Source organism: Ustilaginoidea virens, chromosome 7 (assembly GCF_000687475.1).
Source record: "Ustilaginoidea virens chromosome 7, complete sequence".
NCBI classification, from domain to species: domain Eukaryota; kingdom Fungi; phylum Ascomycota; class Sordariomycetes; order Hypocreales; family Clavicipitaceae; genus Ustilaginoidea; species Ustilaginoidea virens.
The window spans coordinates 821,384-836,656 of record NC_057322.1 but is presented as its reverse complement, the minus strand read 5'-3'; the positions used below and the strand labels follow the sequence as shown (position 1 = coordinate 836,656).

The following is a 15,273-nucleotide window of genomic DNA, read 5'->3' as shown; positions in this document are numbered from 1 at the left end:
CTCGACTTCCCCCTCCCCCCCCCGAGTCTATCCTGAAGAAACCCGCGCGCCAGCTTCTCCCAGCAAACTCTATTGCCTGCGCCGCCCGTCCCCCCCCCCCTCCCCCCAAGGTTCGCGGCTGCTTGTGTTTGAAAAGGCTGTTGGACTTGGGCCTCCCATGGTCCAGCCCTGCCGGGGCTACATAAGGCAGGGCCTTGACAAGAGTGGCCTGCTTGATGCGTTCTGCCTCGCTGCTTTTTTCCAACCAAGACTCTTGTTGCTCCTTTGTCTCGCTGCTTCTTCATTTTTTTAAAACAAAAAAAAAGAAAGGGAGAGGGAAAAAGAAAAGAAAAAAGAAAGAAACACCTTTGCTTGCTGGTTGCTGCTCCCGCGACACCCAAGTCCCCCCCGTCCGCCGCATAACACCACCAACCACCACCACCACCATGGGCAACACGGCCATGTCGCAGCCGTCGGAAGCCCCTCCCGGGTGCTGGTTCACAAAGGTCCATCCCGAGGGCAGAACGTACCACCCCTGGGTGCCGTGGGTTGACGTGGCCCGCATGTACGAGGTCTCGATGGACTGCGACTGCCGGCTGACCAAGCACTGCCCGCCGGGCCCGCCGCCCCTGCCGCCCTCGCTGCTCGAGTTCATGCCGTCCAACATCAGCGACGACGTCTACTACCGGTGCGGGGCGCAGCACCACCCGGGCGCCGACCGGACGTGGAACCCGGACTGGGGGGAGCCCTGGCTGGCCTGGTTCCCGTACAAGGGCTTTTCGCGCGTCAAGTACGAGGACCCCGGGTACCGCGAGTACAAGGGCCGCAAGCCGCGGCCGCGCGTCGTGCGCAAGCGGCGCACCGACCCCTCGTACGACTCGCTCTTTGTCGGCATGGGCCGCCGCGAGGCCGCCGCCCAGATCTACCGCTGGGCGGCGCCGGACAAGCGGGCCGCCCTGCATCGCAGGTTCGGCGGGCCCGACGGCGACACGCGGCCCTTCCTGCTCGCCCTGCTGCTCGCCGAGCCCGACATGCACGCCAGCACGCTCATCGAGCGCCTGCCGCCGGCGGAGCGCGACGCCGTGCTGCGCTGCAGCAACGTCGCCGTCCGGCTGGGCCTGCGGGCCATGCGGCGCGAGGCGGAGGCGCTGGCGCTGGCGCGGCGGGCCACGCGCGGCGACGCCGCCGCGATGCCCGCGTACCTGGCCCGGGTGGCCGGCCGGTACCTGGACTACATGGCGGGCGGGAAACCCGTCTGGCGGCGCGGCATCGCCGACGGCAGCCTGGACGACCACAATGACGGCAACGACGATGACAGCAACAACAACAGCAGCAGCAGCAACAACAACGACGACGACGACGACGACGCCGCCTGCGCGGCCGTCTACCGCGACGCCGTGGCCGACTTCAAGCGCCCGCAGGAGGACAGGTACGTGGCCGGCATCTCCGAGATCCTGTTCTCGCTCGACAAGATGGCCGCCGACAACGAGCTGCTGGACGCGCTGGCGTCGGCCGGCCCGCGGGTCAACCTGACCATGACCGGGGAAAACATGAGGCAGGCGTTTGGGCCGGCGTTTCCCGACGTGGCGGTGGGGCTCGAGTTTTTCACGCTGGCCTTGCACGCCATTTCCGCGGGGGGTTCCGCGGGGGATCCCGCGCGGGGGGCTGCTGCCTAGGGCGGCGACGGATGCGCGATGGCAGTTGGGGGTGGTCGATGGACTCGGATAATGCAAGGAGCAAGTACTGTTGAGACTCAGAGGGGCTGCAGCAATAGATTAATCAATTAATTAATTCAATCGCAAGTTGTGCCAAATCGCCACCCCCCCGCAGCCACTAGGCCCAATCCGGGCAAGAGCGCCCGGCTCGTGACTTGCCGACCGCCGCCCTTTTTTGCTTCCATCACTTCCTTCGTGTTTCCCGACGTAGAGGCAAGCATTTCGGAACCCAAGTCGGTCAAGACCCAAGACCCAAGACCCAAGACGCCAGACGCCAGACGCAAGGCCAAGACCAAGAACAAGACTAGCAGTGTGCTGATGCCCAGCCTGGTATCCGCCCCGGCCCCGATCCCCTGAAGCGTGGCACCCGCGCTGACCTTGAGATGAAAATAAAAAACGGCTCAGAAGAAAAGACAAGAGACGGAGAAACGCCGTCCTAGACAACATCAATCGCCATCAAGCACAAGACCAAGCAGAGCATGCCCGCACCCCGGCTCGCAGACGCCCCTGACGCCCCTGACGCCCCTTCCAGGTGCAAAGACGTCAAACGGACTGCCACCTCCGCCCTGCGGCGGCGGCTGCGGCTGCGGCTGCGTTTGCGTCGGCCGAGCTGCCGCCCTGATGGACGACGGCGACGCAAAAGTCGCGGCCGAGGTGTCCTGAGCCGTGCTCCCCTGGCTCCGGGACGCGAGGCCGCCGAGCGACGACGGGCTGGTCCATGTGCCCGAGGTCGTCGCCGCCGTCGCGGAGCTGGCCCTCGTGGGACTCGAATCGGCTCGTGTCCGGGCAGCCGTCCGCGGTGGGACGGGGCTAGCCGTGCCGGTTGCCCGGGCGGAGGCCTCGTGCGGCCGGTCGTCTCCGCACAGCGCCGCCACCAGATTGCCGCTTTGCGCCCGTCCGAGCAGCGAGCCCGCGCCCGCGCTGACCAGCGCGCAAGCCTCCTGGATGCCGGCCTGGGTCGTCGCAACAGCCCCCCGGCACATGGGCGAACAACCGCCGCCGCCGCCGCCGCCGCCGCCGGCAAAGTCGCGCGCGCCGCACCCCCGCATGGGCGTGTTGTACGCAAAGACGCACTCCAGCGGCAGGGAGGCCGCCGACACCGGCTGAAAGTTCGACAGGGTCAGGAAGAATCCCGACGCGTGGGGGGCCAGCAGCGCCAGGCTGGCCAGCATGCCTGCTGCCGATGGACGGGGGGAGTCGCGCGCCCTAATAGCCGCCAGCCGCATCGATTGCCACGTCCTTGCCTTGGGGATGGAGACGGCGTCAGCCGAGATGCGACCAGACTGTTATTTTGCTCACGGCTGTGCGGTGTGCTAGATCCCGCTGATGGCGAGCACCGATCAAAAAGGGAGGGAGAACAAAAAGAAAAAGTCGGTAGGCTTTGCGCCTTGACGGGCCTTTCGTTGCTATGTTTGGGGATGCGGTGGCGTTTGGCCCGAGCTGTTTCCCCCGGACAATAGGAAGTTGTTTACCCCGGACAGCAGAAAGCTGTTTCTCTCGGACACCAAAAAAGCCGGGGCGGAAAACCAGGCGCAGGCGGCCGGTAGGAGAGAATCGAGGTCTAGCTGGGTTCGCTGTGTCCAACAGCAACGCGATGCCGCGTGGTGGAGCTGTCGACCTTGTTTATCGGGGAAAACCAGTCGCGCGTCGCGGGCCAAAAATAGCTCAGGGGCAGAAAAGGCAGGCAAACCCCAGGCAAAACCCAGGCAAAGGGCAGGCAGCGGCAGGCAGGCCAGGCAGGCAGGTAACGGCGGTTCACAGAGCCAGCCCATCGACCGAGGTAGCTGCGAACCCGCCGCGACGCCTGGACAGCGACCGCTGACGAGCCGACCTGCCCGAGTACGATTGGGCCTGCTTCTCGGGGACGCTGCTTCCTCTGCTACTCGGCGAGCCCTGTCGCCCGGGGCAAGAAAGGGGCGGCGCTGATTGGTTGGATTGGTCCGGCCCGGCCCGGGCGGCCTGGCCAGCGCGAACCGCCAGCGACTGATTTGCCGCCCGCGATTTGCCGCCCGCGATTTGCCGCCTCGTGGGACGTTGATTTGAGCGGAAACTGCAAGCTGCAAACTGGAAAAGGAAAAGCACGGGACGAGACGAGACGAGACAGACGAGTCGCAGCCATTGTCTTCCCGCGGCCAAAGCCAGCCGCCTACATCGCCATCGCCATCGCCATCGCCGCCCATGATGCCGCCCCCGCCAAACACAAAGACAGCAGAGCGGCCGCCCGCGGCCCAGCCCTCGGCGCCCCCGACACTCTCCGGTCGACCTCGTCGCCAAACTCGCCCACCACGTTCCCCCTCGGCCAGTACTCGCACACCAGGTACCATCCCCTCTGGCCGCACAGCCTTCTCCCGCAACCCACCGCCGTCGTCGCCTTCCACACCAGCTGCGTAAAGTGGCCCGTGTCGTGGGAGAACCCGGGCTCCGCAAAGTCGTACCCGCCGGCCTCGTTGCCCCACGCCTCCACGCTCGCCGTCGCGCTCGGGTACCCTTCCGCCAGGTTCTCGCCGTACGGCCCGCCCGAGTGCTCGAACTTGCAGCCGCCCTTGTCGAGGTAGTCGTCCGCAAACTCGGCCAGGGTCTGGTTCCATCCCACCCGGCTGGCGTTGTATTGGCCGCGGTAGAAGTTGGTGCTGTTGAGGATCGCCGACGTGAACACCTCTGCGCTGTTCCACTGCGGCTCCTGCGAAGGGACGGCCGGGGCAGCCGTGACGGTGACGACCGCGGCCGAGGCCGAGGCGAGCGGGAGGCAGGAGCAAAGGACCAGGACCAGCAGCGGGCTCTTCATCTTTGCCACCCGCCTTGTAAGCGGTTGCGTCCATTTTTTTTCTTTTCTTTTTTTTTTTTTTTTTGCTGCTTTAATTCCTGGTGGGTGACGCAATATGCGGCACGTTTTCGCGCGTGGTTGACAAGGCCCAAGAGAACTCAACGGCTGTCGTTAGTTTCTGATGCGTGCTGAGGAACGAGAATATGCGCAAGCCATCGGGTTCTTGTACTGGATGGCTGGACTCTAGCAACCAGGCCATTTTCGGCCGCAGAACCTGCAACGACGGGTGCACCGTAGAGAAGCCCGGCTCGAATGGGCTGCGGTGACGTATGTACATAGATGATGGTTTGTCTTTGCCAGTGGAGCACAATCAGCGGTGACAGGGGGGGTGGGAACCCCATGGAGGACCTCGTCAGCTTAAGCACGCGTGTTGTTGAACCGATTCCAACAACTAGACCAGAAACAAGGCCCGGAGCACGGCATGCTGGGAAACCCGCCATACTGGCCATGGCGGTCTCGTCATGGGCCGCGCACAACCTGCCTGCGGTCAACTGGCGCCAAGTGAAACGCACAAGCCGACCAGGACAACTAGGTGCACCGGGGGGAAAAGAAGACAGAAACAGAGGCTGGGAAGCTAGAGACTGAAATATCGCCTCGGCTTCGCCATTCTCACCGACATCTGCCCAGGTTAAGTGCCCAACGAGGCGGCCTTGCCACTGCTCGCCACTCGACACTGGCGTGAGGCGTGAACAAGGCAGTCAATCACTTCTTGGCCACCGAGCGTGAAGTCGGATGGCCGTCTTTGACCCCCAGTCCGCGTTGATCAACCGCAAGCGCAACTACTGCGGATTGAATATCCGAGCGCCGGCGGGGATCCGAAAATCCGACCTCGCATGTTTACGTGTGCGCCATATCAAGCGTATTTTTTTTCTTTTTCGAATGTCCACACAAGTTCCTTACTTGATAATGCAATCTTGCCGTCAAACCAGCACATACGACCATAGCCGCTTGAGAACTTTGGATCCCGTTCGATCTCCGTTAAATAAACAGGCGAGCGCCGGATTAGTAGTTGGGTCGGTGACGACCAGCGAATACCTGGTGTTGTATGTGACCATCCGTCTTCTCTTTTTTTTTCCTTCTTTTTTTTTTCATCACACGTCTTTTTCACCTTTGCATCCATGTGTTTATTCTTTTTGCTGTAGAAAGGTCGGACACCTTCTTCAATAGACCTAGGATGACAAGCAGATGCATGGTCGCTTCATCGACTTGGTGTTCTTACCGCAACAACCGCCCTTTTTGCTCAGCAGTTGCCGACTAAATGCCGCCTTTGGCATCCCAACCAGCCCAGGTCAAGGAGGCTGGGGACGGAACCGAGATTACCGGCGGTGCTGCCGCACGTAGCTGCTAGCCGCTGCCTTCGTCCTTCATGTACGCTATCCGTCCTGCGGCGGCCTCGCCGCCATGAAACCAGCCCGCAACGGTACTCGGTAGTCATTGTCGAGGTCACGGACGTGAAGCAGCTGCCAGAGCACGCTCGAGATATTCTGCCATGCTCAAAGCCCGGCCGCTAGCATGAACCATGCCCAGCTCAGAGGCAGCATGATGTTTGCCACCAACAATGCATGGGTGTTTGACCATTGCTGTTAGCGTCCATGTCGACGAGTGTAGCTTGTGGTGGAGCGGCCACTCTCTCTCGCCCTATGTTGCACTTGGAGCTTTCGTCACGTCACGGTAGGCTGCCGTGGCGACTCGCAAAACCAAAGCGTGTATTCTATGCCGACTTTTTTCTTCTCTTTTTTTTTTTTTTTCCTTTCCCCCTTCTTCCATCGACGACGATGGAACTGCCCCTTCGCGCAGTAGTCAGGTTTTGGTCCGATGACAACAAGTTGTTGGAGGGACTGCAGCGCGTCGCCGGCCGGCCATTGCCAGTATTAATCAACGCATCGGCACTTGATTCTTCCCCAGTGGCACGAGCCTTGCGCATCCATCCAGGGAAGGACAAGCACATCGTAGTCGGGACTCGTCAGTCGTCGCCGAGGCGAATTCCTCCGCGGCAACTTGTTCTTGCCTCACTTGGAGTTTGTCCGGTGCATAGCTTGAGGACCCAATGACCCCTTCCCGTCGTCCTGGCGCTTTGCAGGCAGAGAGAGGTCCGGCGCCATGGCGGCTGGACAGGGCTTGTAGCCGGGTCCAACTACAGGCGAAACCCGGCTTGCCAAGTTCGAGAAGACCAGACATTACGCGCGCTACTGAACTTCCGGTTCGGGGCCAGTACTGATGTTTGTTTTTCTGTCGATATTCCTGTACTTTTTTCCCATTAGCCGCGCGACCCTTGTCCCTCGGTTTGTATCCTGGCCTTGATAGCCTCGATGGTGGTGGGGCTGGATTGGTTGCTGCCTGTATTTAGAACCAAATCAATATGTACCATCAACACCAGGCAATACGTACAGAGTACTATGTACTCCGTACATCTACCTTCCTTACTCGCAAGTTTCGAGGTTGGACAAGGAACAACGGATGGGTCTTGAGAAATACCTGGCAAGTCAAGGGAACTGACTGGTCCATCGCACTGTACAAGCTCCAGAGGTCCGGCAGTGTGGGGTTGGTTGGTTGCTTGGGTTGCCGCGGCTCTCCCCTTTTGCCGTGCAATGAATGCCGACAGCGCCGCAGACAGACAAGACAAAACAAGTCATGCCAAGACCAACTTCCATCCCCGGGGCGTGGCAAGTGACAAGGTGAAACTTGATGGGTGGACGGACAGGTGCTAGAAATACCATTCCGGACCGTTGCTACAAGCTGTGCACCCCCCCCCTCATCTCCGAGCACAAGTGCCACCATAATGCATCAGATAACCCAAGTGCTCGCACAGCAAAGGTGCTGCTGCTGCGAGACTACATATCAACCGACCTGTGCCCCCCCCTAGTCATTCGACCCCCCCATAATAACTTAACAGACCTGACCAATGCTCTTTCCTAATATAGAGATACGCTAATAAATAGTAGTAGATCCCTTAATCTATAGTAGCCACTAGACTATAAGTATCTTTATATATATTTTTCTATAGTGAGTGACTTCCCTTATATTTTTACTAGGTATCCCTACCTAAGAACCTAATATTAAAAGTAGATAAAGTACCTTTATATAGACTTTTGTATCGAAAGTGACTTCCTTTCTTTTATTAGGTAGGTACCTACGTCCTTAGGTACTATACGTAGAAAAAGTACCTTTATATATATTTTTCTATATAAAGTGACTTCTGATATTTCTACTAAGTACCTAGGTACCTAGTATCTAGGTACTAGGGATAGAAAAAAAGGTACCTTTATATATATATTTCTATAGAAAGTGACTTCTTTAATATTCTTACTAGGTATCCTTACGTAAGAACCTAATAAAACAGCAGAGAAAGTACTTCTCCCTATATTTTTCTTAGGAAAGTGACTTCTTTAATTTCTTTTACTAGGTAGGTACCCCTACCTAAGAACCTAGTAAAATATCAGAGAAAGTACTTCTCCATATAGTTTTCTATATAAAGTGACCTGACCTACTATTCCCTAATAAACCAATTATATTAAGAGTATAGCCCACAGCAATGGTCAGGTCAGTTAAGTTATTATGGGGGGGTCGGATGACAAGGGGGGAACACAGGTCGGTTGACCTGTACCCTCTGCTGCTGCTGCTAGACAGACTAGCAATGACCGGACCGGGGCCAGATTCAATCCAGCCTGCATACCGTCGTCGTCATGCACCCAACGCTTATCCAGCGAATGAGACAACACACGGCCCTCGCTGCCACTGCCTGCCAGCAAGTCGTCGCCCCACTCTCGCGTTTCGCTGTCAGACGTCGCCTTCATATGACACAAGAGATGTCGGCGTCCACATCTCCTGCCCATGGGAGGGAAAGCGCGGCAAGGTGGCAGAGTAGCACAGCACAGCACAGCACAGCACGGCACATTGGCTTGCCTTGCTGACTGTTGGGGGCACTCCTCGGCGCGGTTGGCAATCACATCAGCGGTTCTGTGCCACTCAACCCAGACCTTGCCAACTTGGCTGCGCAAGACCCGGTGGCCGGCCAGCCATGGATGGGGCCTGCCCGCTGAAATAGATTGGATGATTGAACGACTTTGAGGAATTCCGACTCCCGACGACCCTTGATCGACTCCTTCCTTGGACAGCGCAAGAAAAGGCGTCATCTCGTTCCACGGTAAAAAAGTCGTCGTCTGGCAGGCAAGGGGGCCAGTCTGACAATGTGGGTCCGACCATGTCGGCAGTGTTCGTTTGCATCATCAGCATGATTTTTAACACTTGCCGGAGCGCCTGAATTTGGCACATGATGCTCTCTGTCTCTCTGTCAGCCTGTCTGGCGGGATTCATCATCCCCATGAACAGCTACGACGCAGCAAGCCGGTCGTGACCAGGCAGGTAGGTAGTGCGCCAGTACTCGCGCCCGTTCAGAAGCGCTGTTTGTCCCGGTTCGGGGCTGGATTGCTGCTTTGCTTCATGGATGAGTCGCGCCAACTGGAGGTTTAACGACAAGTGATTTCCTTCAAGAACGTGACGGTGGCAACAGGCGATGATGGCACGACAGCGAACAGCGACCAGACATTATCTGGCCTGCGTGCAGCGCGTCGCAACCCTGAACGATGTCGTGCTCTTCCTGGAATGGTTACCGAAAGGGCGCGGCCAGTTTCGCCTCCGTACGGAGTACATAGAAGCCCTTTCATGGCTTTGTCCAAGCAAGCACCCTGGCTGGTTAGGTACGTTACACACCGAGCAGGCAGGGGCCAGGCCCCAAGTGGCCTAGAACTGCCCTCTTTCCCGTCCTGTCCGACGGCGTCTCTGCATGCATGGATTCATGGGAACTGCTGGAAGCGGGTTACTTTTCGACATCCGTTGGCAAAGACGACAACTTTCCGTCTACTCCGGGAGTCCGCACACTGGCTGGAATGCAAATAACTCGGATCCACGTTGAACCTCGGGCTTGTTGCTCTGCCATTGGCTGCCCTCTGGCCCAGGGTTCATCAGGCTCTGGCGGTGAGCGGCGTCGTGGCCCGATTATAGTATGGCTCAGAATAAGGTGCGTCAGGCCAGGCCCAGCCCGACGCCGACGCTAGCATGCAGTCCCCCATCGTCGAACCGATCCACTTGCGGACGGACCAACCTTGGCAAAGAGCGCGAGTAATAAAGGGATTTAGGAGGCTGAACGGGAAACAATCCCCTCGCCGATTCGCACCGAATGACAAGGGCAGGCCCAACTGCAAGATGGGCTCCACGAACGGTGCCGGGTCGTGGACTCGTACAGTAGCACGAATAGCACCAGACAAGACGATGCTTCTTTTCCATCCAGGTCGACAACAGCTCGGGAATTTTTCTTGTTTCGATTCAGCCTGCCATTATTAATGTGCTGACGCGGTGGGATTCGAGGTAATGCCAGGGTTGCAAACCGCATCCTGGCGCTGCGGGTCGCACTGTAACACCGCCCCTAGCTCTGGTCGAGTTTTGGCTACTCCGTTACTCGGTACTCCGCGTATCGGCTCAACTGTCAATAAGATGATGAACCTTTTCTTCGACAGGAGCATGCATGATGATGCTACGTCCTTTAAGTGCTCTTGACTTCACCCGCCCCCTTGGGCATTCAATCTAGGCATGGCCAGGCAGGCCGCTGGATCGCCAACCTACCTGCAAAGATCTGCATGCGCGATGGCTAAACCAGAACTGGGAAGCTTCTGCCGCCTTGGCTTAGAGGCAGCCAAGGCGATTCGCTGTCGTCTGGTCGGACTTTGCGGGGCTTACACTGGGATTCGAATCGGTATCCTACGCAGACCCCAGAGGACCCCTCCTGAGATTCAAGAACGTCGCCATGCGCAAGGCATCTGGGAGCGGCACGAGGTTAGAATGAATTCTAGGCGCAGCTCTTGTGGTCGGCGCGGAATTCGGCTTCGAGTCCCGGCGCACTTGCTGTGTCGTACCGCTGACTCTCTTGAGGGAAAACCACAATGGGGCAATTCAATTTCCAGACACGGACAAGTGACACGACCAGCTTTTCAGTCTCATGCCAATACTATTGCTATTTGAACGTCAGCGCTAGAGCGTAAAGGGTCGAAAGGGGCACGATTCATGCACATGGAGCGGCAATCTTTTGCTTCCGAACCCAAAGGGGCCGTCGCCGCGTGGCGAATGCCATGCCCTGTTGGCCCTCTGGATTGCGCGAGTATGTACTCCGAAGTAATGATGTAAGGAGCAATGGGCCTCTTACCCATATTCCGCTTTAGTCCGCTTCCAACAGGTAGCACTAATGAGCAAACTACTCTGTAGATACCAGGTATCTAGCTGGCCGAAGTGCTTTCTGGACAAACTTGGCTCAGCAGGCCAGACCAAGCTCGAAACCACAGCGACAAGAGGCAATGTGGCTGGAAGGTGACGGGAACAGCAAGCCTGCTGCCATGGACTAAAGGGAGCACGGCAGCACTAGTCGGTGATAATCCGTCCGGTGGATGGCCCGCACTGTGACTAGCCGCGCTAGGCCATTCCCTAGGCACCTAAACCTAATCCAAAAATGACTTGGTCCACGCGGGTTGGGTTGGGGCGGTCAGCGGACGGACGGGCTCAACCTTCCAATGCTGGGTTGGATCCTCAGGAGCCCCCATAGTTCCATAGGGATCGATCGACTGCCAAGTAAATCTGTTCTCTGCGCCTCTGGGGTCCAAAGCAAAGGCTTCTTGGGATCCAGGGTTCTTTCACCCAAGTACTTACCAAGTGCTGGCCTGTGCAAAGAGTTAGCGCAGGAAATAACCGATTCATCGATTCCCAGAGCATATGCTGTCTTCAGGCATCAGGCACATGTCGCTGACGGTGGTGGTGCCTCGTTGCTACATAAAAGAAGGCTGCGTGAATGGCAAAAACGTCCAACGGAGCATTGCAGTAAGATCCCGCCGGGCCGGGTTGCTCATGGGCTCGGTTCCTGAATTCTGCCTCGAACTGAACATCTCTTTGTCCGTACAACAGTTGTCGTCAATGGTGCGGTGCATTCGTCACAAACGCCGTCACTGGATGTCACGACATGACCGCGAAGCCGACGGTCTGAGGCGCTGGCTGGCCACGACAGGTTTGACAAGTGTCAGCCCTAGTGCTCCGTTCACCCACCGGAATGATTTTGAAACAAAAAGTTGACAGTTTTCCGACTGCCATAGCCCTGCATTCAACGAGGCCAAGTCCCCAGAGGTTGTGACGTGCCGTGCCGCCTTATCCCGCTGTCATAATCGTGTCTGGTGTACCAACGTGTGACGCCAGCGACGAATAAAATCAATCGGCTACGATATTTGTTCTCTGAATTCCAGGTTTGATACACCCCTTCCAATGTCACCCTGTGCCTGGGTGCCGCCATGACGCGGGATGCTGGATTTGCCTCGCAAAACATCACTCGAATTGATCAGTTTCTGGTACCTGTCAGAGGATTCACTCTCCGAGTAGACTTTTTCCGGCTCATGGCGGATTTTTGCTTCGATATATCAAGAGAACAAACCAAGATGTCGCCCAGCCGGAGGAGCTGTACCAGGAAAAATTGGAGCCATCGTTTCTGCGAATCTGATGAGCTTTCGTTTTTCCCAAGCCCTGCTACGGGCACTACCGTGCCGAGTAGTCATTTCGGACGGCACCCGGCTGACCACGGAAAGAAATCCGGGTTCTAATAGGGAGTGCCATGGCCACGTCTGCGTGTTTTGTGTGTTCCGGCAAGATTGGTCGTTTCCGTGTGCTTCCTGGAGCGGCTTCAGGCGATAGACTGACGTACGTGAATCCCATGCTGCCATGCATGCGGCAAGGTTCTAGTACGGCCCCTGTCGCGCCGTTGGTTGCATAACGCGTCCATGGTATGGTTGGTCGTGACCCAAAGAACCCGGCATGGATGCGTCTGGGTCTGGGTATGGGTCTGGGTCTGGTTGTCCAGGCTCAACAGGCTGTGAGCATGAGGGAGAAAGTGCCTGGATGGGCTCGCGGGAGATTGGGCCATAACGCGCGCAGCTTGGCTGCCGAGGGCAGACAGACAGCAACGCGGCCACAACCAACCCGTATGCTCGTTCCATTGTCCAACGTGCTCTCGGTGACGAACGGCTGAAGGATTCGAAGGCGTGGTGCTGCCCAAGTGACATGAAGCGAGCAGCATCGCATCATCGTACGTGTTGCATCTCGCCAGGCACAGCGCAGATGTTGGTGGGATAGCCCACTTTAACCGTCAATGAATGGCATTGCACCGGGCTTGAGCTGCGTCGATTTGCGTCGATTTGCGGCCACATGGCCCTGCCCTGCGTGGCGCCGCTCATCACAGCTCATGGCGAATCCGAGACCAGCGGCGGAAACTAGCAGACAAGACAGAAGAAGAGGGACCCTGACCCACACATCAGAGTGTCTAGTCTGGACGTCCGCCCTGGAGTCGAAGGAAAAGGAAAATGGGAGGGGAAGATGGGAAAAGAAAGCTATTGATTGCTTTCAGAGTGCCAGGTTGCCAACGTCGGCGGCCAAAGTACCATGTCGATGCGAAAGATTCAGGTGAGAGGGAGGGGAGGGTCTGGTTGGCAAGTAAAGCTGGAAGGAGCGAACGGGTCGAGGGGAGAGTGCCTGAGGGAACAGGAACAGGACATGGAACAAACGAACAAACAGCTCAGGCGACGACGGAAACTGGCTACGCTCGGCACGTCGGTACTTTTGCTGGTGCTTCAACCAGACCCAATGACAGCAATGCAGAGACGCTGCGCAACACAGGTAGGGACATGTAAGATATATCCGCAAAGTTGACGAACATGCATGGTTATCCTTTGGGCAGGGGGGAGTGCAAATCACAACAGCGGCCTCGAGTTCGTTTGCGCTGTCGCTCGCAGGTGGTTTGCTTCGGGCTAAGGCTGCTAACTAGGTACCTACCTAGGTAGCTACGGCTTGCAGGACTTGGTGGTGGAGGTGGAGGGAGCGGGTCGCGGCGCCCGCAATGGGTCTGGTCTGGGTTGAAAGGAAATTGGCACGTTGCATAAAGTACCCAAGGTACGGAGGAGGTAAGGTACCTACCTCCCTGCTAAGGAACCTAAGCCTAGCTGGTCTCGGCAAGACGGCGGACGACGGACGACGGACGACGGACGACGGACGACGGACCAAGAAACGAAACGAGGCGGTTGATCATTTGGAGTCATGCAGGTCAACCAACGAGAAAGAGGGTTCGCGAACATGCTGACTGCTTTCCCGCCCATGGAATGCTGATGAATCCCAGCCCCTTGGTGCATCCTTGCTGCCAGGCCGTTTCTGATGCGTCGCTTTCGCGAGGGCCCTTGAGCCGGTATCGCTCGTCTTTTGCAACCTTGGCCCCATCCGCGAGCCCGACGGATGCTCCAATTGCTCTTCCACGTTCTTTCCATGGTAAAATGCCGCCGTTGCAATGTCAAGCCGCAAGACGCAAGACGCAAGACGCAAGACGCAAGACGCAGGGCTTTTGTTTCATCCCCTGCCCGGCTCCGTTAAAGAGTTGTTGGAGGCCTGCGACGACGACTGCCCGAGAGTCGAAACGTGCCGGGACCGTTGGCCACAGGCAGTGTCGCATCAACCACCTCCATCCCGCTCCCGTGCAAAGCAACATGAAAACTCCCACCACCCTGGGATTGGGATGAGCGCAAAGACGCGTGCTGCCGCCCTGCACTGCACTGCACGGGTCTTGTCGCTGCAATTGCCTCAGATAGAACGTGACATGCCCAAACCAGACCCAGCTTCGTCAATGAGACGACGGGAAACTTGCAGCCGCCCCAGTGGCCGGCCGTCCTGCGCCACGGAGGCAGGACCCTGGCCCAGCCTGCATCAATTGTATCGACCAGACAAGACTTTTTTTCGTCGCAGGAGGGCAGGAGGGCCAGAGGGCCAGGAGGGCAGGAGGGGTGTGCGCGCACCGTGCTGCGCACCGTAGGGCGTCTCGCCCGCCCCAGCCGTGTGTGTTCAGGTCCCTCCCGGCCGACCTCGTCTTCGTCTCATGGAGCCAGAGCCAGAGCCAAGGCCCAAGCCCAAATCCTCTTCTTCTCCCTCTCCTCCCTCTCCTCCCTCTCTCGGCTCCCTCTCTCGGCCTCCCTGCTTCCCAATCCCGTTCCTCCCACCAAGTAAGCAATTGTTCCTGGGTTGCCGAGACTGGCGTCGGCGTCAGCGTCATCTCCGACCCTCAAACGCCTTGTCGGTAATGCTTCAGCTCGCTGTCGCTGTCGGCGCATCGGATGGACATGCTCTTGTCGGCTTCTGAGCTCGTCTTTTCTCTGTCGGCCCTCTCAACCTGAGGTTGAGAGCCCCTCCATCCTTTTTGGGACCCAACAAAGTCGACAAGTCTCGCTCCCGCCTGGCCGCGACAAACCAGCTCTTGGCCCGCCTCCCCCTCCCTCCCCTCCCCTCCCTCCTTGCTGCCCCCGCCACCCAGCACCAGCACCAGCTCCAGCAGCACCAGCACCAGCACCAGCAACCAGCAGCACCAGCAGCACCACCGCCCCCTGGACCCTAACCGCCGTGCGCTGGTGGTGTGTCTCGGTGCGTCAGTCCGTCCGTCCCTCTGCCTGGACCATTTGCGCGCGATCCTGCCAGTCTTCTCCTCGGGCTCGACCTGTTCAACAGCCCTTGCCCTCTGCGACCGCGCATCGTCGACCATTAGCCATCCCCGTCCGACGCCTTCTCTGTTGTCGTTGGATTCCTCGTCGCCTTGCTCACGGCCCGTCCGCTCGCAAGCAAGCCCTGGCTCCTTCCATTCCGTCCCACCGCAGTCGGAAACAGGCCGAGGCTTTTTTTTTTTCTCGCGACGCCGCAACA

General features: G+C 58.2%; 3 protein-coding genes across 3 annotated transcripts; 1 reads left to right on the top strand and 2 right to left on the bottom strand.

Annotated features, from left to right (window-relative positions):
* Positions 1-425: 425 nt before the first annotated feature.
* On the top strand, positions 426-1,655 carry UV8b_07855 (uncharacterized protein; the record flags this gene model as incomplete). The annotated part of the gene is made up of 1 exon (XM_043145352.1): positions 426-1,655. One exon carries the CDS (start codon positions 426-428, stop codon positions 1,653-1,655), a length of 1,230 nt encoding a protein of 409 aa, XP_043001287.1.
* A 485-nt stretch (positions 1,656-2,140) lies between these two features.
* On the bottom strand, positions 2,141-2,866 carry UV8b_07854 (uncharacterized protein; the record flags this gene model as incomplete). The annotated part of the gene is made up of 1 exon (XM_043145351.1): positions 2,141-2,866. One exon carries the CDS (start codon positions 2,864-2,866, stop codon positions 2,141-2,143), a length of 726 nt encoding a protein of 241 aa, XP_043001286.1.
* A 974-nt stretch (positions 2,867-3,840) lies between these two features.
* Positions 3,841-4,479, bottom strand: UV8b_07853 (uncharacterized protein; the record flags this gene model as incomplete). Its single annotated transcript, XM_043145350.1, has 1 exon — positions 3,841-4,479. One exon carries the CDS (start codon positions 4,477-4,479, stop codon positions 3,841-3,843), a length of 639 nt encoding a protein of 212 aa, XP_043001285.1.
* Between the last annotated feature and the right edge of the window lie 10,794 nt (positions 4,480-15,273).